Source organism: Pempheris klunzingeri, chromosome 11 (genome assembly GCF_042242105.1).
Source record: "Pempheris klunzingeri isolate RE-2024b chromosome 11, fPemKlu1.hap1, whole genome shotgun sequence".
Lineage (NCBI taxonomy): Eukaryota > Metazoa > Chordata > Actinopteri > Acropomatiformes > Pempheridae > Pempheris > Pempheris klunzingeri.
The window spans coordinates 17,106,066-17,131,385 of record NC_092022.1 but is presented as its reverse complement, the minus strand read 5'-3'; the positions used below and the strand labels follow the sequence as shown (position 1 = coordinate 17,131,385).

Sequence of the window (25,320 nt, the reverse complement as noted above, 5' to 3'; positions counted from 1 at the left end):
GGCCGTTAACAAAAGCACTTTAAATCAAAACAGTGTTAAAAAAAAAACTTAAAAACCCACAACAGAAAACATCACCTCTAGAATATTTTTGCAGCTTTTTGTGTATTTTTTTAATGTGTTTTACCAAATAATATGATACTATCACCTCACTATCCCTGCTCATGTCTGTGTTTCAACATTATTGGCAGTGACTGACCCACACCACAGTATTCAAAATATCCCTTCAAATGTTCATAAATAACGACAGGTCACAGACAATACAGGACAATGTTCGAGTGAAGATGGTCCTGCAATTACTCAAGTGCTTTTAGGCTCCAGTGTGAACTAATGAAGGAAGAGCGGACATGCCACCAAAATTCAGACAAAGACAAATCAAGATATATGTTGATTTTTTTTTTTTAATAGAGATCGTCTCTCAATCATTGTAAAATAGCAATTAAAAACTTTTTTTAAATTCAGATATTTACATATATGACAAGAAGCTGTGCAAAATGTACAAGATATTGAAAAGAAAGCATCATTTGTCTTATTTTTCATGTGTAAATATATGAGAAATGAGACAAACTATAAGTTGTCAACTGACAAATCTACCAATAGCAAACGTTGGTATGTACAGTAATAAAATTTGCAGTTAAACATTCTTTCAATAAAATGACAAAAAGGTATAAAGATCAAAATTAGTATGTGCACTAAAAATATAAAAAGTTATAAAGTGTGTATGTTCATCTGATCCACTAGTTTTAAAAAACTGATCTGTCAAAGTGCCGTCATCGTTCTGCATTTCATGCCCATGTTCACCCAACATGACCTCCATCATTCATAAATATTAAAATGTGGACAAACAACTCATTGGAAAATGTTTGATTCAATCAATAACATTGTTGGGATTCATTTCTCCATTTTTTTTTCTCTGTCTTTTCCCCAATTCACATTCTAGCACATGAAACACAGACCCTGGCTACTTTACATACCAAACTGTACCATACTAGATACGATTTTTCAAAAGTAACACCAGACAGCCACCTATGGCCATTCTTTTTAAAAGAAAAACTAAAATTAAATTAAAAGAGGTGTTTAAGAGTTCAATCCATCACTGTAAACATTCTGACCAGAGATATTTTAGCCACAGATTACCTAAATCAGCAGACAATGAGCTCGCAACGAATACTTTTAAAATGCACCAGAAAATCTACAGACTTTTAAAATTAAGTGGCCAACAAGAATTGCTTTGTTCACTGTGGTAGAAGGTGTGGCTCTTTAAGTTGATTTTGTCACTGAAGAAATGAACGAAAACTGCTGACTGCTGATGAGTATGGCTTGCTTCTGAAATGGCCAGTAAAGTAGTCTGTATTAAATGTTCTGCAATCTGAATAAAAAGTGGAATTTCGCTTCCAATCACTGCGTCAGGAACTCTCACAGTAAAAACACTTAAGTGGCAAACAACAACAAACAAATAGAGCGCACAACAAAACAATAAAGCACACATCCCACAAATCTCAAGAGAGCTGTTGGATAGATGAAGTTACTGAAGCTGATCAACACATTCTAATCCATATGGCTTGATTTGGTAAGAAGGCAATTCAGCACATGAAAAGACTAGTGAAGATTAGTCTCTGTAAAACAATCCACAGGCATTCAAACTGCTAAAATATAGTATAAATGTGTAACAAATTTAAATCTCTCTTAGGAATTTAAATAAACAGAGTGTTTATGTTAACATGGTCAAGAAAAATTACAATACTGCACTTTTGTAAAATCAGGCAGTTGCACCTGAATGTTGCACATTAATCTAAAATGGAACCACTTCAGAGATTTGCTGCTACAACACAGAAGTCAGTGAAATGACCCTGACAAGATTTTCAGCTCTGAAGTGCTCAGTTCAGTTCAAGACATTTTTCTAGTGTGCAGCATGAGGCAGTGCATGAATGAAGTGTGGTCGGGTGCAACTGGTCTCTGTAGAGAAAACCGAGCTGAGAGGCACACTGAAATCAGAGCTGAGTTCCAACATTTGTTCCACCTCTCCTCTGAAAATACAAAAAAAAAAAAGGCCTGTGCTTGAAGAGGCTTTTAAAAGCTCACATCTCTTCAGTCTCCCAGATAATTGTCTTCCCACAGACAAACGTCTCATCATTCAGCAGTGGATGATCAAAGACCGTACCAGCAGAAAGGGTCTGAGCTGATGGTAAACTCTTCCTTAATGCCACTGAGCGACGCTAGTCATTTCAATGCGGGTGCTATTTGAGGAAGCCTTTATAGAGCAGGTGTGGGTGACTGGTCCCTCTTTCATTCTCCAGGCAGAAGAGCAGGTCCCTGAGGTTGACTCTAGTGATGCGCTGTCGCATAAACTGTCTGGAGCCTGCTCCACTGGAGCCTCCAGGCTGGGTTGGGCCTGACCCTGAGCCCTGGAGTGTAAATGGAGCGAACACAAGAAAGACATTTAGTCTTTTTATTGGCCTTTTCTTTGCAAATGTAAAAATGATTCAAAATAAGCACAACCCTTCTTTGGCAAATGGCTCCGTATTCCTCACCTCTGCGCTGACACCCCTAACAGGAGAGTCCATTCTATTGCGTTTCTTCCTCGGGCCGATTGCTGCCAGAGCTGTTAGGTTGGCCTCTCTCTGTCTGATCTGAGCCAGCTCCTGCTGCTGCATCTGGAATACCAGCAATAGCGCATAGATTATCCTCATAGACAAAACTAATCATTATTCTTCACAGAGAAAGCAATCACACAGTCACTTACTGTAGCACAGACTGTACTTACCTCTTTGGCCTTCTGTTTAAGTCTGAGTTGCTCAGGGTCCTCTTGCCGTGACCGAGACTGCAGTAAGGCAGAGGACATTTTATGTTTCACTTATTCAATAAATTGTTTTATTCATTCATTCACCCAGTTAGCAGATTTGTTCTCTAGTGACTGTTAGCAGCAGAGGAAATGGATACCAATGACACGACCAAAGATCACTCACTCGCCTTGTGTATGTAGTTGTGACAGTGTGTAAGATTCTTTCAGCCAGTGTTACTATGCATCTTGTTTTTTATATATATTGTTACCTTGGCAGCCTTCAAGAGAATCTCCCTCTCCTGCTCTTCCTTTCTTTGCTTCTCCATCTGATCCAGCTGCTCGAAGAATTTAAGCTGGGCTCGCACATCGCTGACCTGCTCACACCACTCATCCTCCTGAAGGATGAATGAATTATGAGGTTGCCAGAAAGGTACAACAGAAGGAATTAACACAGAGTAAATGGTACTGGACCTCACCAGCTCTCAAAGTACTGTAATCAATTATCACCTTGAAGGTTAAATTCTTCTGCTGTGCCACTTGTGACACCTTTTCCAGCAGGTTTTGGAGTCGCTGCTGAGTAGCGTGGGAAATGTAGTTGATAACATCTGTGCCCAGCTCGCTAACACCAAACTTCTTACCTGTCACAATGGGGGGGGGAGTGCGGATAACGATTTAGACGAAGTGACACGGTGTCAGCAAGCACATTTTCTCTAGGTTTGTGTGCCTCACCAATCTCCAGAGCTCTCCGAGTGAGTGAAGAGGTGGAGAGGAAGGTCTCGTCCTTACAGGAACGAGTCACCGTGCCAACAAGCTCAGAGTTGGTTGCTAAGATACGGGCGCTCTCCTCTGACAAGTTGACTCCTGCCATGGAGGCCACGTCATTGATATCATCATCATCCCTGAATGAAAAAAGTAATGACACAGACAAACAAAACATAAACCAGTCCATTAGTTACACTTGTACAACACCTGATGTTGTTGTTGGCAAGGTGTCTGGAGAGGTGTAACTACCATTATATATTACCCATAACCACATATGCTTATGAGGTCGTTAATTAAGGTAATTGCTGCAATAATTAGCAAACGCGTCTGTGTTAACCAATTCATCATTAAACGACACAAGGGTGGTAGAATAATGAACAGAAACCAGGACAATAAAGCCGACATGCTGAAATCTCACAAAGACAGATTTTTCACCATTTAGTCTGTTCCTAAACAGAGTAAATTCACTCAATGGTCTAACTTAAATAGTTAAGAGCTTTAATGTCAAATGACCAAAACATACAGTATGCATAAATGTGTGACTCAACAAGGGTCAACAAGGAAAAATGCTTGAGGGCACATAAAAGCAGGAAATATAATGAATGTCTTAATGTTAGTTTTCTTCCTTTTAGTCTTCCTTAGTCTGTAATGGCTCAATATTTGCTTCCAATTTCCAATTCTACTGACTGTATTTTGCGTGGTGCATTGTGAATCTGTTTGTGCAGCTGCCTGAACAACAGCTTTTCACAATTTCAGCAGTGTTTTCTTTATCTTTTTCCTGTGTGTGAACGCACAATGCCTGACTACGGTGACTTCATCGTATCACTGCATACCTGCTGTTACAAAAAAAACAAGTTTTTCCACATCATGAAATTCTAAGGATCAGGGTCCAGCAAAACCTAATACAATCCTCCACTGTGGTCAGTGGTGTGGTTTGCTACTATGTATTGCTGCTGATATGTTGATTTCCTAAAAATGAATCCACAGACACAAAGAGATGAGAGTAGGATGACAGAACGCCCTGTATATCATGTCCCATACTGATGAGACTAGTAAATGAAAACCACATCTGACCTGCGTTGAGTACAGAATACTGATACAGGCCAACTATCATAGAAACTTTGTACCAGTCAGTAACTCAGTAGGAAGGAACACCTTCTTCTGAACCTGATATCAGTGAAAATACATACAGGATCGACTAATAATTACCTTACTATTAATTAATCTATTATTTTCTTAACTAGTCAATTAATGGTTTGATTTATAAAATGTCAGGAAATGCAGCAAAAAGAAATCCTATCCCTCATGTTCACCCAATAGTTCAAAAACCCGGCATATTCAGCTTTCCATCACATAAAGTAAGAAAAGCAGCAAACGTTCACAATTTATATGCAGGAAGTAGTCAATCAATGTTTGGCAATTTCACTTGAAACACTACTAAAATATTTACTACTTGCCCATAATTTTTCTAATGTTTGATTAAGTGATTATTCATCTAATCATTCCAGCTCTAAAATACATGCAAAGAAATTTAGAAATGAGGGAAAAAAAACATAAGTTGTTGACTGTAGAAAAAAGTAAGTTTGCACATCTTTGCTAATTACTGATATAGTTCCAATATCAAATACAATAATCTGATCTGTCTGTAAATTCTCAAAGGCCATTAAGACTAATACTACTAAGGACCTCTACAACTCCAGGAAAGCTGACTATTTGGAAAACCAATACCTATCAGATACTAAAGATGTTTAACTGGATGTGTGACAAACCTGAAGGTTCCCCCTCCAGCTTCCTTCAGCTTGTTCTTCTGAGCAACAGCAAGAGGGGCCTGGCTGACGACTTGCACTCCTTTGGCCCCTGGAACCAACGTCTGCTTCACTGCTGGAATAATTAATACAGACACACGGAGACAGAAGCAAATTTTTACTGATAACTGAGAATCTTTGTACAAGCATCGTATTCTGCAATTAGAGACCGTATCCACAAGGTGGCAGCTCTTCAATAGTGTATGTGGTACAGTAACATGGGTAGAAGACCAAATACAGACAGACTGTGGATACCAAAGTATTGGTGACTTTTGTCACTGCATTTTTTTTTTTAACATTTGAGTCTGTCCATGGATGAACACTGTGATGTATGAAATAAAGACAATAATACAATGAAACGTTTAGAGCATTAGGCTGATTTTACATGCCTACTGACAAACAATTAACTGCACCATATGGAAGAAATAAAGGAAGTCTAAGTGGCTGTTGAACACCCACCTGTCTGCAGCTGTTTGACCACCTGTGGCTGGCCCACAATAATGCGGCTATGAGATTGTCCTCTGAGTGTTACCATGGGAGACTGAGCGAGCGTCACCTGTGGCCTCACCATCGTTCCCTGTTGCTGGGGTATTATCTACACACACACACACACACACACACACACACACACAGGCAATGAATGAGAAATGCAGAATAAAAGCACAGACAAGAGTGGAAGAATAAACTCTTACATGCGAGGTTTCCACTTCTATGTGAATACCAGTGACTGAAATCAGGTGCAGGTAATAATTCCCATTAGCAGCAAAATTACCAGTCCAGGTTTACTGTGAGGTGTCTGGGTGAGGCTGATAACTGTGGTTTTGGTCGCGGCTGTGCTGGTGGCTGTAGTTGCGGCAGTGGAGAGAGGAGGTCGCAGCACCACAGCGGTGAGGGCTGTGGATACTGCTGCAGCAGGCTGAGTGCTGGGCTGAGGCAGCAGGCTCTGCTGGATGAAGGCCTCTGAGTCTGGGGTCATCTGACGCAGTGCTGGCAGACTTCTCTGCAGGCAGGCAGACGAACATACATTCAGTTTGACAAAACACTGACTCCTTTCCACGGAGGATAGATCTGGTTATTATACAGTAAACGTAGCAACACTTAGGGCTGAATGTTGCAGTTACTACCATATACTGTAATGAAAATGTGTAAAAGCGCAGAAGTGCAAATGTACATTTACTGAGACGTTCAATGACGCTTTTTTTGCTTTGTTTTTTCGCATTTTTACATCCCACAGGGAAAACAGTGGCAGAGCGTTTTTGTAATGATGATTACTTAACAGCATTTTCCACTGCAACAAATTCACAAATAGGGAACTAATTAATATGTTTAGGTTCATTTTGATTTTGGTTAAACAGATTTAATGATGTGCTTACAAAAAGTAGACAGAAAAGCTAGTTCTTGCCGAGGCTGATGATAAATGTACTGTCACATCATTGTACGTGCAATTCACTCTATTTCCAGTACACTCTCTGCACCGTCTTTACCTGTAGTTTATATGTACACAACAATATGACTAATTCCAAATTCGTCAGCACAGACCTGAAGTCAGTGTGGACTAAACTGTCAATCACTTTTCCAGTAAACTTACACACAAAACGCATTCAATACACACATCTTTCAAACTTATCTCTCTAACTTTTCTCACTCTGATTCAAACAATACCATAATTAATTTTGCACATTTACATTATATTGTCAAACCTGTGAAATTCATATTCAATACAACACAAAACTGCTGTATATTAGAGTACAATTTGCTACATTCAGCTTACATCTAAAAAGAAATAAAGATATTGTATTTTGTTGTCTCAACACTTGAACTCTAATTTTAATATCTGTAGCTCTCCAACAGACGTTTGTAAAGTGAATATGTGTAGTTTTGTATTGCATTACTGGAATTACTTTAGTTTCATTTTGTGCGCTTGAAATCACAAAAATGATAAACAAAAAAAGCCTATTGAAGCTTATGGCAGCATTTCTGATTTATGTCTGTGCCATATACTGAAAGTTATGTGAGTTTTGTGTGCACAGTAGTACTGATACAGCTGAGAGAAAATACTCATTTTTTCCTCTCCTTTAAACTTTTGCATGCCTCCAGGCACTTCAAAGGAGTTTCTGAAACAGTCTGAGCATTTTCGGTGTCATACAACTTTAACATATAAACCTTGCTTTTGATGCAGGACAATAAAACCATTGTTTAACCCATTCATACCACACTGCTGTCAAAGGTTAATACCTTTTTCACAACTGTTTAAAGAAGATCTAGTTCTGCAACTTCTGCTCCACACACAGCAACTAAACCACACACTCTGTGTGTGCATGTGTTTGCATTTACACGTGTACACACCGAGTTGTTGACCTTCACTTTATTCAAAGTTTCTGCACCAGTGTTCGTTCAAACTGGTACAGAAATGCTGTCACTTTAAGGGATTTAATTAGATGGTCATCTTGTGAATAGTAAACCTACACTCTACAACGATGCACATGTATTGTATCTCTGATATTACAGAGAGCTGATTATGTGGTTTAGAGAGTCTGTAATACCCACAAGGGACTTGTGAACTAGTGAACCTCTATCAATTTAATAGTAACCATAAAGTAAGGTAGAGTTAATATATAAAACATCTGTAATGCAGTTTGGTTTGGAGCACAGTTGTAAAGCCACAACACCGTGTCAGGTCACGTTGCCTTAAGTTTGCATGTGGCACTCCACATCGAGGAGAAGGCACATGTAAAACATCTCACTTCACATAGTTTTCAACGTGCAGTGCCAATGTATCTGCATTTGTGCCCGTGTTTCGCCGATCTCACCTTCAGGAAAGGCACAAGGTACGGCTGGGGTGAGGAGTTGAGCTCCCGGTATAACCTACTGCTGAAATCTTCAGGCTCTATCTTTGCTTCCTGTCGTACAATAAACACACGAGGATGGATCAAAGAAAGAACAATAGACTGAGGGAATAAGGAGAAAGGTCTGAAGGAGAGGACAGAGAGATCGAGTTTTAACTCTGGCACAGCGAGAGAAAGGTGACAGAAAAAGAAGACTAGGGGAGAAATGTACCAGCAGGTTCTTGACCAGCTCCTTGACGTTGGCCGTCGTCTCAGAGGACTGTTTTCCACTGGATGCCAGCTTGATCAATGTTGACAGAAAGTTTCTACACTTTTTCACATTTTCCAGTGTCTCCTGCAAGCACATACGCACAAATTGCATTTTTTCTTACATATGGAATTGTTTATCAATTGAACATAGTAATAGCCTAAAATCAATAAGTATCTGTAAAGTTAGCTTTGACAGATTACACAAACAACAGTATTCAAGGTTAGTACTTCTCTCTTACAGCTGTGATAGCTGTTGGAGTGGCAGGGGTCCCTTTGGCCCCAAGGGGCCCTACCCTCTGTGTAACTGCTGTGGCTGCAGATCCAGGCTGTACTGCGGTAGACGTTCCTAGCTGCTGTCCTGGGGCGGGGGCAGCTCCACCCAGCATGATGGTGTTCTATATAAGTCAGTGAAAATGCATGGGGTCATGAGATGACACTCAGAAAAATGACAAGGTCAGAATGGCAGTTCTGGTCCCGGGGCACAGAAAAAACAGGAAAAACAATTGTATTATGCCCTAGTAGTAGTATTATGAATGGCATAATACTACTACTAGGGCATAATACAATTGTTTTTCCTTTAATTTTCCAGGAATGAATTGTGCAAGGAGTGTGTTTGCTACCCCAGAACATCCATTGATACCTATGCAAGCTTAACAATTCTATCCACCACCCCCTGAATTACAGAAAAAAAACATGATGTGCAAAACAGAAAATGAGGTTTAGTAGAAACGTATTAACCTTTAAGGGAAATTCCAACCTAAACAATAGTAACTCACAAGAAAAGCCAACACAACCAGCAAGGTTTTTCCAAGTGGGCGAACAAACAGGCCACCCAGAATAACAAGATACACAGAAATGAAAACAAATGTGCTGGCCTTCATACAAAAGCCCATCCTTTCATTGCACAATTCTAGGCCAAACAAGATGGAAATACAAAAAGATTTGGGGCTTTTTGTAAAGCATGACGTGCATTTAGCCCTACTTTAGGCAAGACCAAATACATTATATTTACTTTCTCATTCTATGACATTACTCCAATCTTTCCCAGGATTTAGGAGAGCTGCAGAGCTGTTCCCAGCAGGTGGACAATGATAGGACAAACATGCACATTCAGTAGAAATATGAATTCCATTAAACTAACGACAAGCTCCTGACTGACTGGATTCAAAACTCCCTCTGACTGATTTTGTTTGTGTCTCAAATATTCATACATTTTTCTGTTCATATTGTTGACAATTCTAACAAAAGAAAATGTCTTTTCAACGCCAGACCACAATAAGTGTAGCAAAATTTGTGGGCTAACTGTGTGAGTTTAATGGACACAGAAACATCATTTAAAAAAAAAAAAAAGTTCCTTTAGTGAAAACGGCATTTAGGAAAAAGGGAACAGCTTGACTGGTTGGGTTTTGATGAGGTCAGGATGACCACACTTTATGTCGTGAGTGTTGTGGGCGTGAGAGAGTAGGGGGTCAACTATTGATGTCATTGGCTGTTCTGAGTCACAGGAAGTACAAAGCTACCTTTTTCCATGGTTTCAGAAGGTAAAAATTCTAAAAATGTATCTACCTGCCACAGCAGCTGGTATGGGAAAAAAAAATATTTTCAAACCCCGTGAAACATCTTTCATGGTTGCAGCAAAATTTAAGCCAAATGGACTGATCTTAAAGTGTAACATCTAACCAAACAACAGCACTTTTCATATACAGCAAATTATTTGCTTATCTTGATCGTCCAAAAGTTACAGAGTGTACAGTGTCAACCTAAACCACATTTTATGTAACGGAAATGAGTCATTCAAATCATTCTCTGTTGTGACACAGATTAACATAGTATCTTTTTATGGCATTTAGTGCTTCATAACTTTATAACCTTTATAACGCATCTGCAAGCTCATGTTTTATTTGCTCTAGCAGGTACATCTGATCCTACTTCCATTCAGAAAGATGCCCAGCCGACCTGGCCCCGAGTCAGGCCAATCACAACCGTTTATCTAAAGTGAGTGAAAGTGTGATTCGATACACTGTTGAGGTTGAGGCTTTTTTGCAACCAACAAAGATGGCTGCCACTGATAACGATTGACGAAAAAAGACCTGTGCTCAAAGCTTGAATTGGTAAGAAAGATGTGCTTGCCATACTTACAGCAGGATTTGGTAACATCAAACGTTTTGTTGATCTGATCAGTTGTAGGTCTATGCAATTCAAATCCAGAGCAATTTTGGTCTGCGTCCATTAAAAACTCCCGTTGGAAATTGAAAATACATGAGAGGTTCCACACTAATTCACAGTTGCGAATTGGTCTGGCGATGTCGGGCTACTTATGCCCTGCACAGGGAATTAAACACCCAAAAGGGATGTGTGGTGGAGTTACCTGCAGTACAGGAGGCCTCTGCAGTGTGGTGGTGGCCGTCACAGTGGTCTGGACTGTGGAACCTTGTTTAATAATGGTGGTGGGGGTAACTGGACGAGCCAACAGTGACGTGCCTGAAGCCTGCAGAATGGCAGGAGAAATTACTGTTTTTCAATCTTTAACTTTCAATTTTGGTAGTTTCTTTGGTTTTCTTCACTCATTGTTAAGTTTGATGTAAAACTCCACAAAAGCTAAATGACAATATCCCACTTTGAGGATGATGTTAGTGATGAGTGTGCATGTGAGACCAGTAACCAAAATGTAATTAAAATCAGGCTGTATTATACATTTTATCAGATCTCCTAGGGTGTTTACAGTTGATCACAAAAACACATTTTGTGAATATTCATTTGCTATCGGACAGTTAAGCGTTATAAGCTGTACACCACAATAGGCCTTCCTTGATTTACACCTTTGCAGGGTATTGAAAATGTGTCCATTATTGTGACTGTATGACATTGTGATGGGATGCTCAGCCGTAATTTTTACAGTACAGATCATACTTTCTCAATCCCAATGCCATTCCTGATACCTCGTCTTAGCATATCTTGGGTTATCAAGTGCCAGTGCAATGGGACTACCCATAATGTGTACCCACAGTGTGGAACTGATTGGGATATCCTTTGGTGTGTAATGCAAGATGAGGCAGTAACTACATCTAACTTCTTAACTGTAAGTGAAGTTGTTGACACCAACATTCTTATAAAACTTGCGTTAATTTTAATAATATTCTTCTAAAGGTGTTAACACATTTGTGACATTACAATAGAAATTTAACAACAGTGATAAAGAAACAGTAATTACAGTGCATCAATCACATCTGGTTAACACTCGATCTGTTCAATTAGTTCATAATCTTCATAAATACTGATCCAGTGTATCAGATCTGTGCATCACTACCTGGCATGAATGAGTCACATTGTCTGTGTTTGACTGTGTCCATGTGTCCAGCAGTCCTTGTACCTGTAGAGAAGTGATCTGGACAGGCTGAGTGTTGCTGGGGGCCGCAGGTCGAGGTGTCATGGCGCTTTGGGACTGCGACTGAGCCTGCATCTGAGCCAAGGTCTGCTGGTGAATCATCAGCAGCTGCCCACTCTCACTGCGTACCAAGACCATGCCTGCAAGAGGCAAAAGGCAGGAGGATTAAGAGGTCAAAGGTCCTGATCAGTCTCGCCAATATACTGTATGTATGCATGCATGTATGCATGGAGTTTCTGGCATGAGGTGATATGACTTACTCCTCTGTGGTTCTACAGATGTATGGGTATTACCTGAACTGGGATGTCTTACGTTCACAGATGTCTGGTCAGTCAGTGAACGGTCAGGCCAAAATGAACCATAAACAAAATCAAAAACATTTCATGCCACAACACAACACAGCATGTAATCAGATGTTCATCTACAACACAGAACAAGAAAATAACTTTTTTTCTTGTTGCAGATACTTTATTGTGGGCCAGTGTCTTACTATGCACGGGGGTCATGTGACAGCCTGCCCATTCTCCATTAAAACATGTGGCTGTGTGATAAGTGGCAAGGCTCCAGTACATAGTACATATCCTGGCCTGCAACAATGACAGATCAATTTACTGAGATGTCAGACAGGAGAATTAAGCAGCAACAGCAAAAGTGTGCTGTGTTGTAAGAAGCTACAGGTTATTAAACGGTGTGGCTAAAATGCTGGAGTTTAATAAGTCTGTGGCTTTTGTTGTGGCTTGTTTTGGTCTGACCAGTCACTCTCTGGCTGGGATAGCTCTTATAAACAGGACTCCCAAACAGAGCAAATTTCCATGCATTGATATCACTGTAGTTGAAAAATGTATACCGACTTAGGCCAAAGTAAATCTGAAAATACATGAGCTACTGAGGACAAAATCAAAAGTTGCCAGGTCAATATCTTGGCGTGATAATTGAGTCCAGCAATTAGCCAACTGTTTCAAACACCCACACATGACAGATACTTAGAGATACACAGTAAACAGCTGTTGATATGAAAACAGTTTGCTGTTGTCTCTGACAAGACAAAGTGATAAGAATCAATAGAATCAACAGAATGCTGCTTTGATAAACTGTAGGAGAATTAAACTGGCAGACTGTCTTCAAGGCTTTTAATCTAGTCTGCAGTGAGAACCTTGGCCTCAAAAGACAAACTTTTCTTTTTTCCCTTTTCTGTGCCCTCGCTGTTTGTCTCAAACCATTTCTAGCCTATTCACACAAAAGCAGCCATGAAACTTTCAAATGTGATAAGAGTGAGTTTGTGTTTGACAGCAACAAGTTTCTGACAGAGATACTGCAGCAAGACACAGCCCGAAGAGGCTGTGACAGTGTTTCACAACTTTCAGATGCTCTTAAACTGTTTATTATAAAGTTACCTGGAGGGAGCTGAATGTTTTGGATATTTGGGGCGTTTTGTTGAGGCTGAGTGAGTCGAGGGGCCAACACCTGTGGAGCAATAGCTCTTATTCCACCAGGAGGAGTGGCAGCGATTGTTGACGCTACAGAAGTCCTCAAGTTTTGCAAAACTGTCGGGCTCCTGATGGTCGCTGTTGTCCCCGTCGCAACAGCTGAAGCCACAACGTGTCCACCAGTCTGCATTATAGTTTTTGTGGATTCCAACTTGTTGACGAGAGAGCCAGCCGTGCCGGTGACACTGACAGCCGGCGATGTTAACACCGTGGTGGGGCTGGCTCCGCTTTGTGAGGCGTTAGTGGGAGTTTGCATAGGTGGCCTCACAAGCGTGACCGTGGGCACACTTTTCACAGAGGGCTGAGACGAACCCGTCGAAGAAGTCCGAATAATGGTGCTGGCTGTTGCAGACTGAGCTGCTGCGCTTCCTTTGCTCGCACAAACAGGTCCGTTGTTGACAAGCGTGACAGCGGGCTGCGAGTTGCTGCCGCTGCTGTCAGCAGAAGCTCCTCCGGGGATGTGACAGTTCATCACCACGGTACTTCCATTCAAAGTTTGAGCACCGGTCGTCGCTGGTTTCCCACCACCAGACGACGCATTTGACACTACCGTGACAACTCCGCTAGCTGTCCCCGGCTTGGACTGACTCTGAGCGGCTGTCGTGCTCGGTCCCGCTGCTGTTGTGGTCCCGGCTGTTCCGTCCATGCTTGAACCGTGGGACCCCGTACTGTTAATGACACCTCCTTGCACTCCTGTCCCTACAGCAGCGGAAACACATGAAAACAAGGGGGGTGTCGAACAACTCTCCGTTTCGCATTAGTTTCGGGAGACACACAAGTGAAGCCAAGTTAGCGACTATCAGTTGAACAACGTGACCAAAATCAGCTAATGTTAGCTAACCGGAGTGGGCAGCTATCTTACCTGCTTTAGCAAGCTCTTGTTGTGAAAGTCCCATTTTGCTGCCCTGAACATTGGAATTACTACCTACAGCTGAGTTGGCGACGTGATTTGCTGCAGACTGGACTCTAGCTGTAGTATTGACGCGACTTGCCGCTGATAGCTCAGACTCCAGAGATCCGACTATGTCACTAACTACTTTTTCGTCCACCTCTGTGTTGAAGAAAACATCATCCAGCAAATCGGAGCCCGCCGCCATCTTTGCCCAGCTACGCTCGCTCGTGAGAGGCATGCGCCGATTGGATGCTCCCTCGGTGACGCGGCCTCAGCGAGCGCTGTGATTGGTTCCTCGGGGAAAATAAAGGCCGGAACAAACGGTAGTGGGCTGCAGTGTTGAGTGTCAGCGCCGTCTGGCAGCTGCACGGCCAAACAACCATACTACACGCAGAGCTGCTCCTGGTGGGACTTTATCACATCGAGGATACTCTATAAGAGAGTGTCCGTGTTATGCAGCATGTCTTTGCAGATTTATGCACAGTATCTAAGCATCTTCTCTCCATCTGACTTTATCGTAGACGACTCAAAATGGCTGCGTTGTCGCTATTTTTTTTTCCAGGAGATCCGCAGCAGCTGCCTCGGCTCTCACAGACACAGATCAGTGGCTGTATGGGTGTCAAACTCGGGAGCGCAGATCAACAATTACCAGCTTATATTGATGTTTTGCGGCGCTATTGTCAGGCATCTTGACACAGGACAAAATACTTGTTTTTGACATGCTGTCCAAATAAATGTCGGCCGAAATCACAAGTATAAATTATGCTGAATATACGACATCATGAGCCATAAATGGGAAGGCGGGCACAGGGACTGACAGTGAATCAGAATTAGTCCTCTCATCGTCAGGTGCGTTTAAGCCACAATCAGTGGGCGTGGCTTTAAGGCACCTGAGGACGCCTATAAATGCTTCTGACCACGGCCTGAACGTCCGCACGTGAGTCCTTGTTGAGGTTTATGCGTAACTGTCCTGAAGATTCTCCAGCCATGAGTTCAGCAAAGCCGTACATTGGCTGTAAAATAGGATTAATTTCAAAAGCCCAAAATCGTTATGAAGGGATTCTGTACACAATTGATAAAGTGAACTCCACAGTAGTGCTGGCAAGAGGTGAGTGGTGTTGGCCCATTGGCATCAGACGCTTTTTGCTGAGTTTTTTTTTTTTTTTTTTTTTTTGTATTTTTAGTAGACTTAGAAAAATGGCAGCAAAATTGAAACCCTGTCACTGTTTTAGCTTTATCAAAATATTTTCTCTCAACTAGTCAAGTGTTTTGGAACGGAGGGACGACCCACTGACAGACCAACACCACCCAAAGATGATATCTATGAGTACATCACTTTCCGGGGAAGTGACATTAAGGATATCACACTGTGTGAACCTCCAAGATCTCACCACGGCCTACCTCCAGATCCTGCAATAGTGCAGGTATATGAGAAACTGCAGGGAACTTGCATGTGGTATATGGAGTACATGAAGATCCAGATAATGTGTCTTGAATTCTCTTCGCATCTTTTGCTCAGTCTTCCAGTGCAGGCTCTTCAGGCGTCTACTCAGCTCGTGGACCATTTAGTCCCCTAAGGATGCCCACGTACAACCAGCTCGCTGCCAGCTCTCTTCTTAATCAGCAGTATGCTGCGGCTCTTGGCCTTGGTAAGTCAATGAACCCAAATGTATTTCTAGTAAACTGACCATAAACTCACTAAATACTTTTCAAATGTTAACAAACTACAGTGTTTGGTTGTGTTCCTCATGCAGGGCCTGTGTTTCCGGGGTTGCATGTTAGAAGGGGCCCCATGGTGGAAAAGGCTGTTCAAACCCTCCACGTGGAAAGATCAAGTCAGAGGAGGGGTTTGACTGCATCCCAGGAGCAGGAACAGCGGTGGGAGAGGAGGCCCCAGAGGACCAGAGGAGAGGGCTCCCAGACCAGGAGAGGAACCGGAGCTACCAGTAAGCTTAAGTGTATGAAAGGCAATGTGGACAGCTATGCCCACTAACTGAAGAATGAGTGAATATCTTTGATTGTTCAACAGTCTTTGACACATTTTTACAATCCTCTTCTGGGGCTTTCAGGAAATTCTACATGTCAATCTGTGCACTTGAGAGCAGAATCAGTGAAAATGTTTTTTTTTTTTTTTTTTTTTTTATTTTAAGTGAGGCCGGGCCCAGGTATGCCCAAAGCTCAGCAGGACACTCGGCAGCAGAATTATGAAAACAGGCCACCACCCAGAAGAAGACAAGGTAACTGTGAAACTCACAGATGTGATAAAGAGTGAACGTAAGAGTTTTTTGGATATAAATAACAAGAAGGTGCTGTTAATGTATGAATCCCAGGAGCTCGGAGGCGCAGGAACCGTAGTAGAGGCCAGCTGATGGTGGCTAATGTTCCATCTGCCACCCTGAAGTTTGACACAGACTTTGATTTTGATTCCTCAAACGCGCAGTTTATTAAGGAGGAGCTGGAGAGGGAGGTGCAGGACCGGATGAATTTGAAAGGTTGGTTCATCAGCTTACGTGCACCACCACATTTTCTTGTTGGGCTTTTTGACACTTTTTTTTTTTTTTTTCCCTCAAAGGACCACATAGTCAGTTAAAACCTTAAACTTCCATAATACTGCAAAGTTATTAATCCTCAATCCTCATTAATCTTGTAGGTAAACCTTAAATCCCTTAAATTGCAAGTATTTGCTCAGCAGTAGCAAGGTACACTGACTCCAACGCCAGGATTTGGACACTTATGATTTATCATATGTTCAGTCTTTCTATATACTTGTGCAAAGATTTAGTTTCCATTTGCTCAGTTTAAAAAGTCAGTTTTTTTTATTATTGAGTGTAGGATTTAGGATGGTGAATAAATCAGTTATCAGCCTTTTTAAAACTCATTCACCAAGCTCAGTCTCCTACTGCATATTCCTCCAGCATACTTGCATTACATGTCTGTCTGCAGATGGAAATCACGCAGCAGAAGAGAAGGATAAAGAGGAATTTCACTCAACTGCAGATGATGATCACTTTGGACCAAAATGCTACTATGACAAAGCAAAGTCTTTCTTTGACAACATCTCGTCTGATAAGAAGTTCAGGTAAACCAGTGGCCTTTTTATCCTCAATATTCAAACGGTAGTTTTCTTCTGTATGTAGAGCTCTACAGGCTCTTTTTGTGTCAACCGTTTCAGGCTAACATGGGCAGAGGAGCGGAAGCAAAATCTGGAGACTTTTGGGGTTCCTGGACGGTTTCTCAGGGGCCAAGGCTTCAGAGGTGGATACAGAGGACGGGGCACCACTCAGACGTCTTACAGGACCAGGAGTGGACAGGTGTAAAGGTCAGAGCTGGATACCGAGGCACTAAAGCAACCCCACCCTCCACTGAGCCCCCCCTTGTATAATCAGTGGGACTGTTAACTGTTATCATGATGGTCAGCAAAGCAGCTCTGTTGGCACTGTGTCAAGAAAGATCTTTTCTTGTTTTGGTGATCCTGCCTCCATATTGCCAGGATTCTATTTCTTATTTGACCTTTTTGTCATTTGGCCTCATGTTGAATATGGGTGTGTGACTCACTAAATGATCCATGGTATGACAATAGGTTTTTTTTTTTTTTTTTGGCCCTAAGAATGTTTGCCAGAAGAGGTCTTTCTGTTTTCTTTTCTTCTTTTTAATTAAATGAGAAGTGAATGTTTAAGTTTCTGTTTTTGTTTCTTGCTTCTTGGAAGAATTTCACTCCTAAAATGAATTGGTTCATGTTTACAGTATCTGGCTTTACCTCTAATGAGTAGCCCAACCCTCATAATTTGTACACTTATTTCATTAAGGAATGTTGTAAGCAGTGAATCTTATCATAAAAATGAACTAAATGGTGTGCATTGCTTTATTCTGTCATATTGAAGCAACAAGTGAGACTAATGTAAGTAAATTGCTGCTGCACTGTCTTGCTCTCTGAGGATACACCACATGATGACGATGATGTCATCTTATTTGGTAAGTGATCTTTAAAGGTGTGTGCCCTGCATCCTAATTATGATCATCTAGCCCATTGTTCCTTATTCTGGGACAATGTCAGTGATTTGTGGGTGTTAAGCTCCCTTGTGTTTTTTTTTTTTTTTTTTTTTTTTAAACCTAGAACAGGTGTTTTTGTTCATGTTGTAAACGTTTTTGTTTTTTAACTTGGCACAATATCACAAGCAGCAGAACCTCTTTGATGTGAAAAGTGAACACATGTCCCTGTTCGTGGGGACATCGTAACAAATATGGACGAAAGACACTGACATTCATTTTTTTTTTTTTTTTCTGAAGGAGCTTCAAACAACTTTGACAGCCACGCTTCACAATTGCACCTCGGGCTTTTTGCACACCGGGCGGCGTGCACAATGTGGACTGATTGGCTCTCATGAATCAAAGGATAGCCCGTCTACAGAGAGAGAAAGTGGTAGGCTACTCTCCGTCCGGGTTGTACCAAAAACTGAGGGAGAGGGATTTTCCTCTATCGTATAACACTTTATTATCGGTGTCTTATTTCGAGGCGAGTCATAAATCATACCTTCAGCTAATTTCGGTGTTTAATTTTCTTCAGAGAAATCCAGTGTTTTCTAATTCTAGTTCTTTGACGAGAGAGGGGTGGCGCTGTCAATACCCCCGCTTCTTGGTAATGGACAAACACTGTAACCAAATAGAGGGCTGCGCTCAAGATAATAAATATTAGAATAAAAGAAGCGCTTTTATTTCCCTTATGACAAAATGTCGGTGGCATTTTCAACGGCGCGCCCCAGGAGTAAAGGGGAGGTGACACAGCAAACCATTCAAAAGGTAAAAATGTTGATGTGTCGCGGTGTTTGATTAAATGTTGTAGTCTGGATGGGAGTGTGCGGTCCGTCGCTGTAGTGTAGAGAAAGTAGCCTGTGGTGAATATCTGAAGAAATGGCAACTGGTATTGTCACGTTACAGTCAATTGAAGGTGCGAACCAAACAAAGCCATGACGGTGATGAAGGCGACTCGCTTTACAGGCTCTGCACTGGCTGGAGCTGTCTCCTTGGGATGCTCTTATTCTCGCTGCTTTCTCTTGACGAATGATAAATGTGTGTTTATTTTATTTTTTTGTATGAGAAATAGACACCGGCGTTAGATTTTGTTTTTATGGCGCACACCTGTGCCGGGTTTTATTCTGGTAAAGACGCACAACCCATCCTTTAGACAGGGACTTTCAAACGATGTCCTAAATAAAGACTGTGAGAAGCTGCAGCTTCATTTTGATCTATTATGGGAAAAAAAGAAAAAGAACTGACCTAGAAAAAAAATTCTTAGGCTGGTTCAAGTTCTGAGATTCCAGGACTCCACTGCAATGTCTTAATAAGGCTTATTTTAGCACATAATTAACATTCACTGCGACTTGAGATGATGTGAACTGAAGTTTTGTTGTCTCCCAAAGATGCTGGATGAAAATCATCATTTAATACAATGTATAATGGATTACCAAAGCAAAGGCAAGACAGCTGAATGCACACAGTAAGTGTTCTCTTTTTATTCCTGACTGGCGATGCTTTGTATATGTCATTTTAAGGTAATAGTGGGTCTTTTCCCTTTTTTGACAGGTATCAGCAGATTCTGCACAGAAATCTTGTTTACCTGGCCACAATAGCAGATTCCAATCAGAACATGCAGTCACTACTACCTGCAGTGAGTCCTTCATGAGGTTTCAGGAGCAAGTAACACAGCAGATTTCCCATTTTCCTCACCCTCTCTCCCTTTTTAAAGTAAATATTCATAATAAAGCCATTTTCTGAGAACACCGAGACTAAACTCACTTTAGATGGCACAGATGTAAACATTCACTTTTCATGTAATTACCCACTGACAAATCAGTAGAACAAACAAAAGTATTCCCATTTAGAAGACACTGTAGGAGTCAATCTGAAATGGGGACATGAGGACAGCATGGTCTTTCAATAATTGTTTTAATTGATTAACTATAGTTTTACTTTCCAGCCTCCCACCCCCAACATGTCCATGGGTCCTGGAGGGATGGGTCAGAGTGGAGGACACACTCCAAGCAACCTCAATGACAACATGGCACCAGGACTTCCCCCCACATCGATGATGCAGAGCCAAATGAGCAATGGTGAGATTTTAACACAAATGTGCATTTTCCAGATCAACTCTGGTCCACTTGAACTTTATTTCCCACACAAACCCCCACTGGGTTTGCACACATACAGCTCCACCTTGTTGTCCGTCCCGTCTTGAACGCTTGTCTGATCCTGACATTGCAGCATGTTTTGTCTGCAGATACAATACCACGTCTTGTCTGTCATGATGTCACTCCTCTTTATTTTCTTTTTGCCTGCTAGTATCTCTGCTCTTATGCTCAGCCAATGGTCCGATAGTAAGATTTGTTTGCAGCTATAGCGAATTTAGCTTTCCTTCTGTTTCTAATTCATTTTTACACACATCATAAACACTCATTACTCAATCCCTCTACAACCACCCAAGCGTCCTGTAAAGATGAACTGAATGTGGGTCCATGATTAACATGATGTGGCACCACATGGGAACGTGTGCTGGCTGCTCTGACTGTGCGTGTGTGTCGTCAGGCCCCAGCCATGCACCCATGCAACAGCAGTCTGGTCAGGTGCAGTCGACTATTCCCTCCACATCCCTCAGCCTTCCAGCCAGCAGCTATGGTAGCTCAGCCTCCGGCTACAGCCACACTGCACCCTCCTCCCAGGGCAGCATGATCCAGGGCCCTGGGCCTGGCTATGGCTCTTCCTCCGCTTCTTCCTCCACATCCTCATCTTCCTCTTCCTCCTCCTCCTCCCGCAGCAACCTCAACATGCAGTCTAACCAAGGTGAGCCAGGCACAGATGAGCCTAATCCTTGGGATTTAGTCCACTTTTATAGAAATAAATAGTTTCAGGTTAATGAACCAAACACTCCCAAACACTTGATTATCATAAACTATACTCTTAAGATGCAAGATGCCTCATTTGTGTTTATTGTGTTATTTGGGTATGATGCAAGATATGAAGGGAGTTATAAAGAAACGCCATACGTGTGTTCAGGGTGACGTAGAAACCATATGGTAAATGTGTTAATGTCAAACACTCCCTTGATCTTGATTAAAACACACATATCTGCACTCATCAGTCTGTAAATCCCCTCCTAGTCCTGTTTAACCATCACAGTAACCAAACACATTCAGTTCATCAGAGAGGTGTCCTGCCTCCTGCCCCTTCCTCCTCCTGCTCCAGGCTTGACCTCTCCTAAATTCTGACTCCTGACCCTGAGATGCAGCCTTCCTCTCCCTGGATGTCCATGTGTATTTACTGTACCTGCATTTATGCACTGACTTCACCTGCTTTGTTTGCATTTATACCTCAGAGCAGAGCTGACTGCTATGGATCCCCATTGGCTTTACCCTGTGTCCTTATTGCCGTGGACCTCCTCCTACATTTGTTCAGTTACACACATTTCTGCCAGTCTTAGTTCTGAGAATGCTGTGTATGCTGTTGAATGCTAATTCTGGCATGTGCAGAGTGTGTGTGTCTGTGTATATTAATGTATGAGATCTCTCCTCCTTAATCCCACCTACTTGCCAGTTACCATGATGCACCAACAGTCTGCCACTCCACACTACTCCTCAGCCCAGGCTGGGGGCCAACACTATCAGGGACAGCAGCCCATGGCCATGATGGGTCAGGGCAGTCAAGGAAACAGCATGATGTCTCAGAGGTCCATGGGATCCTACCGCTCCTCACAGCAAGGTAGGTGGTAAGGCTTCATCATGCTAGTTTGGTGTGGCAGTGGGTTCACAGAGTTTGTTTGTGCTATGTGACTAGAGTTTGGAACTATCTGGACTGAAATGGTCAGCAGGTTACTATTAAGTGTGTCTCTGGATGCCAGTGTCACAGTTTCCAAATTGATGGAAACGCTAAGTTTGCTTCTGAAGTATTAGTGCATGCATGATTTTAGTTTTTGCCTTCAAAGACGATAAAGTTAGAGTGATATTGAAGGTCTGCTAATAGTCTATTGCAGTTTGCTTCCTGCAACTTTAAAAAGGCAGACAGGAGATGTATCACCTATGTCACATTAGGTTCCTGTCTCTGTAAATCACTAAACTTGTGCTGTGTCTGCATGTGCCTAATAATAGATCCCCCCTGTCCTGTTATGTCTTTTGAAGGGAGTACACAAGGCACATTGTAACTTAGATATATAAAAAGGATGGGCTACTGTTTCCAGGGGAACTGGCCATGGTTTTAAGTCCTCATTCACCCTGGTGCACTATTATCATTGCATGACTGGGTGAAGTATTTCTAGATAGAACTGTTATGAAATTGTTGTGTCCACAGTTAAGCTTGGTGACTTGCTCACCAGCCATTGGTTGTGGGGCTGTTGCTAGGGCTCCTCTATCAACTGTGGCTCCTCGGTCATATCGGGAATTATCAGATATGTTGCTGTAAAAATGTCTCATTATTGTTGAATAAGTTACGATAAAAATGTTTTTCATGCTACAACTCATCTCTGTATTTGAAAACTTTTGGGTCAGTTGTGATTTGTGAAGGAGATTAGACTGTGCATGGCTCTTCGAGGCATCTTCCAGAGAGTTTTTGTTCTGTTGGTTTTCTGAGTTTGTTAGATAAAATTGGAAGGGAAAGGCAAAGAGTGGAATCTGGAGTTTCTGCACACCACCCCCAAGCAGAGATCAGATTCTCCCTGATAGCTGGCTTTCTGTAATCCTCATTTTCTCCGGAAAAATTAGGCCTACTTCTCATGTAATTTGTCATGGAATTATTCATTGTAATTGCCCCACTTTAATTAGCGTTTCCAAAATTTGGGTTGGCCTGAAATAGCTTCCTTCACATTGTTATTTCAACCCTTAGGAAAGCATCACCAGTGAAATTCTACAGTACATGATCCGACCATAAGTATGAAAGAAAATTCTAATTATTATATTTATAACTATACATCACATCCCTATGACTGAATGATGACGTCAAAGAAAGCTGCCCGTAATGTCATCTGTTATAATCTTTAGTTTTTGTTTTTCGTTATTCTTAATATACATATTTGCACACATGCCCCTTAAATTGCCCAAGTGTCCTGGCACAGCCCCTTTTGTCTCCAAATCAGGGGCTAATTAGTCCAACAAACTGTTTAACCAATCGTGGTGTCGCCTGTCTTGCAGGATCTGCACAGCAGTACATGGGACAAGACGAGTTCTACGGAGAGCAGTATGGACACACTCAGAGCTCCAGCGAGCCCATAAACCAGCAATATTACCCTGATGGTAATCATGCACATCCATAAACTTCATACACACAGCCCTCAAACACACAAACCCCCATTATAGGTCATGCCATATCCTTTTAGCGCTATCCCACAGGCTTGAAGCAGATTTACTGCTGCTGAAACCTCAGCTCTTCCCTCCAGTCATCGTCTTTTTCCCTTTTTGTGGGAGGTGGGAAAGAAATTGCAAAAGACTGACGTTGGTCTCAATTCTGTTTCCTCCCAGTGTGTCTGTGTCCATACTGTCCCCTTTGGTGTGCCGAAATTTCAGATTTCAGAGAGTGCTATTAGCAATGTGTTGAGGAAGGAGCGCAAATGTCCTCCAGGGTGTTTCTTTGTGCAAAATATTGAAGTGGGAGGCCTTGAAAATGCTGTTTGTGCTTGTAATTTTGTCATTGCACATGCATTATGAATATTTTGGCTTCAAACTGCAAATAATTATTTCTCCTCTGTATATTAAGTGGGTTTTGCCTTTGCAGAAGGGTTTTTGCATGTATTGAATCGTGTTCCCTGCAGGTCATGGGGAGTACTCGTATCAACAGTCTTCATATGGTGAGCAAAGCTACGACAGGTCCTTTGATGAACCTTCACAGCACTACTATGAAGGAGGTAACAGTTATTGCACCTTCACAACCCCAATTTGTGTAAATGTGTCCAGCCTAAAACTATAGTGCAGTGCTGCCTCATATAATTAGTAGCTGACGTGTACCTGTGTCTATGTAACTCCAGGTAACTCTCAGTACGGTCAACAGCAGGCCCAGTATCAGCAGGGCTCCGGCCAGCAGCAGCCCTTCAGCCAGCAGCAGTACTCCTCTCAACAAGGCTACAGTGGTCAGCCACAGGGATACGGTTAGAACAACCCATACAACCTATTGTGTGCGTTCACAAAAAAACATAAACACACACGCATACACACAAACCAACTGAATTGAATATAACCTCCTGTGTAAAGGTCCTGGCCAGGGTGGATCCTCCCAGTATTCTCAGTATCAGCAGGGTCAAAGTCAACAATATGGGTCCTACCGCCCCTCCCAGGGAGGCCCTGGAGCACAAACGCAGAGGCCCTATGCCTATGAACAGGTAAAGCAAATTAGATCATACTTTTTTTTTTTTTTTAGATTTCTCTGATTCTCTGAAACTGGCTGTGCAACACTGATTAATACATATAGGAAATTATGTATATAATCTCTAAGAAGGACTAATATGGGTGGAATTCACGTGTTAATTTTTGATTATTAAATTATTATCTTGGTGCTGCTAATCTCTGATTTACCTTTTATTAAAATGTATTCAGTGTAACACAGTGTAGAACTATGAACTTTTAAGTAGCATGAGGCAAAAATACGCCGAGAACTCTTTAGACTATTTAGAAATCATATTCTTAAACGTCTCTTGGTTCTATATCCAGCTAATATAAAACATCAGGAAAGCTGATGCATGTAGAATCAATGGGGTAACTTAAAAATACACTTAAAATATAGTGTGCTGTGTGTCTGACTAGAAACCGATAAGAAAAAGTGAACAACCTGATGTGTGAAATACAATCTAATCTCTCAGTGTAAACCATTTGACTTTCCAGGGTCAGTATGGAAATTATCAGCAATAAGGTACCACATTACTTTCCTGTTGGAAGAAAATTTAAACGGAACGGTGCAACAGTGAGGCGCTGGCTCGGCTGTGGAGTAGAAGATCTGGCTGCATCCGATTTATTATCCTCTCATTAATCATCATTCAAGCTAAGAATAAATAATCCAGGCATAAGTGATGCTTTCCTCATCTGTTTTGCTGGGTACAGGGTTGAAACTGGTAGCTGAAGCCAAGAAGTGCCAATGGCCACCCTGTGA

The 25,320-nt window shown here is 41.8% G+C and overlaps 3 protein-coding genes across 4 annotated transcripts; 2 read left to right on the top strand and 1 right to left on the bottom strand.

The window, feature by feature from the left end:
- Positions 1 to 423: 423 nt before the first annotated feature.
- Positions 424 to 14,411, bottom strand: LOC139209722 (transcription initiation factor TFIID subunit 4-like). Of its 2 annotated transcripts, none has more exons than XM_070839545.1 (16): positions 14,176 to 14,411; positions 13,221 to 14,012; positions 11,812 to 11,966; positions 10,810 to 10,929; positions 8,681 to 8,836; positions 8,404 to 8,526; positions 8,157 to 8,246; positions 6,119 to 6,346; positions 5,806 to 5,941; positions 5,311 to 5,422; positions 3,509 to 3,678; positions 3,287 to 3,417; positions 3,049 to 3,174; positions 2,762 to 2,818; positions 2,529 to 2,651; positions 424 to 2,402 (listed from the first exon to the last, which is right to left on the bottom strand). In XM_070839545.1, exons 1-16 carry the CDS (start codon positions 14,408 to 14,410, stop codon positions 2,235 to 2,237), a joined length of 2,922 nt encoding a protein of 973 aa, XP_070695646.1. In that variant the 5' UTR covers position 14,411; the 3' UTR covers positions 424 to 2,234. The 2 variants fall into 2 exon arrangements, with proteins under 2 accessions (XP_070695646.1, XP_070695647.1); XM_070839546.1 differs by having other exon boundaries at positions 5,806 to 5,929.
- A 781-nt stretch (positions 14,412 to 15,192) lies between these two features.
- lsm14b (LSM family member 14B) lies at positions 15,193 to 17,824 on the top strand. Its single transcript, XM_070840053.1, has 8 exons — positions 15,193 to 15,313; positions 15,466 to 15,629; positions 15,725 to 15,854; positions 15,960 to 16,151; positions 16,356 to 16,442; positions 16,536 to 16,697; positions 17,149 to 17,284; positions 17,378 to 17,824. Exons 1-8 carry the CDS (start codon positions 15,193 to 15,195, stop codon positions 17,520 to 17,522), a joined length of 1,137 nt encoding a protein of 378 aa, XP_070696154.1. The 3' UTR covers positions 17,523 to 17,824.
- A 1,109-nt stretch (positions 17,825 to 18,933) lies between these two features.
- LOC139210113 (calcium-responsive transactivator-like) lies at positions 18,934 to 25,082 on the top strand. The gene is made up of 11 exons (XM_070840084.1): positions 18,934 to 19,002; positions 19,623 to 19,699; positions 19,786 to 19,870; positions 20,180 to 20,312; positions 20,785 to 21,039; positions 21,790 to 21,954; positions 23,376 to 23,477; positions 23,993 to 24,085; positions 24,206 to 24,325; positions 24,429 to 24,556; positions 25,056 to 25,082. Exons 1-11 carry the CDS (start codon positions 18,934 to 18,936, stop codon positions 25,080 to 25,082), a joined length of 1,254 nt encoding a protein of 417 aa, XP_070696185.1.
- The last annotated feature ends 238 nt before the right edge of the window (positions 25,083 to 25,320 follow it).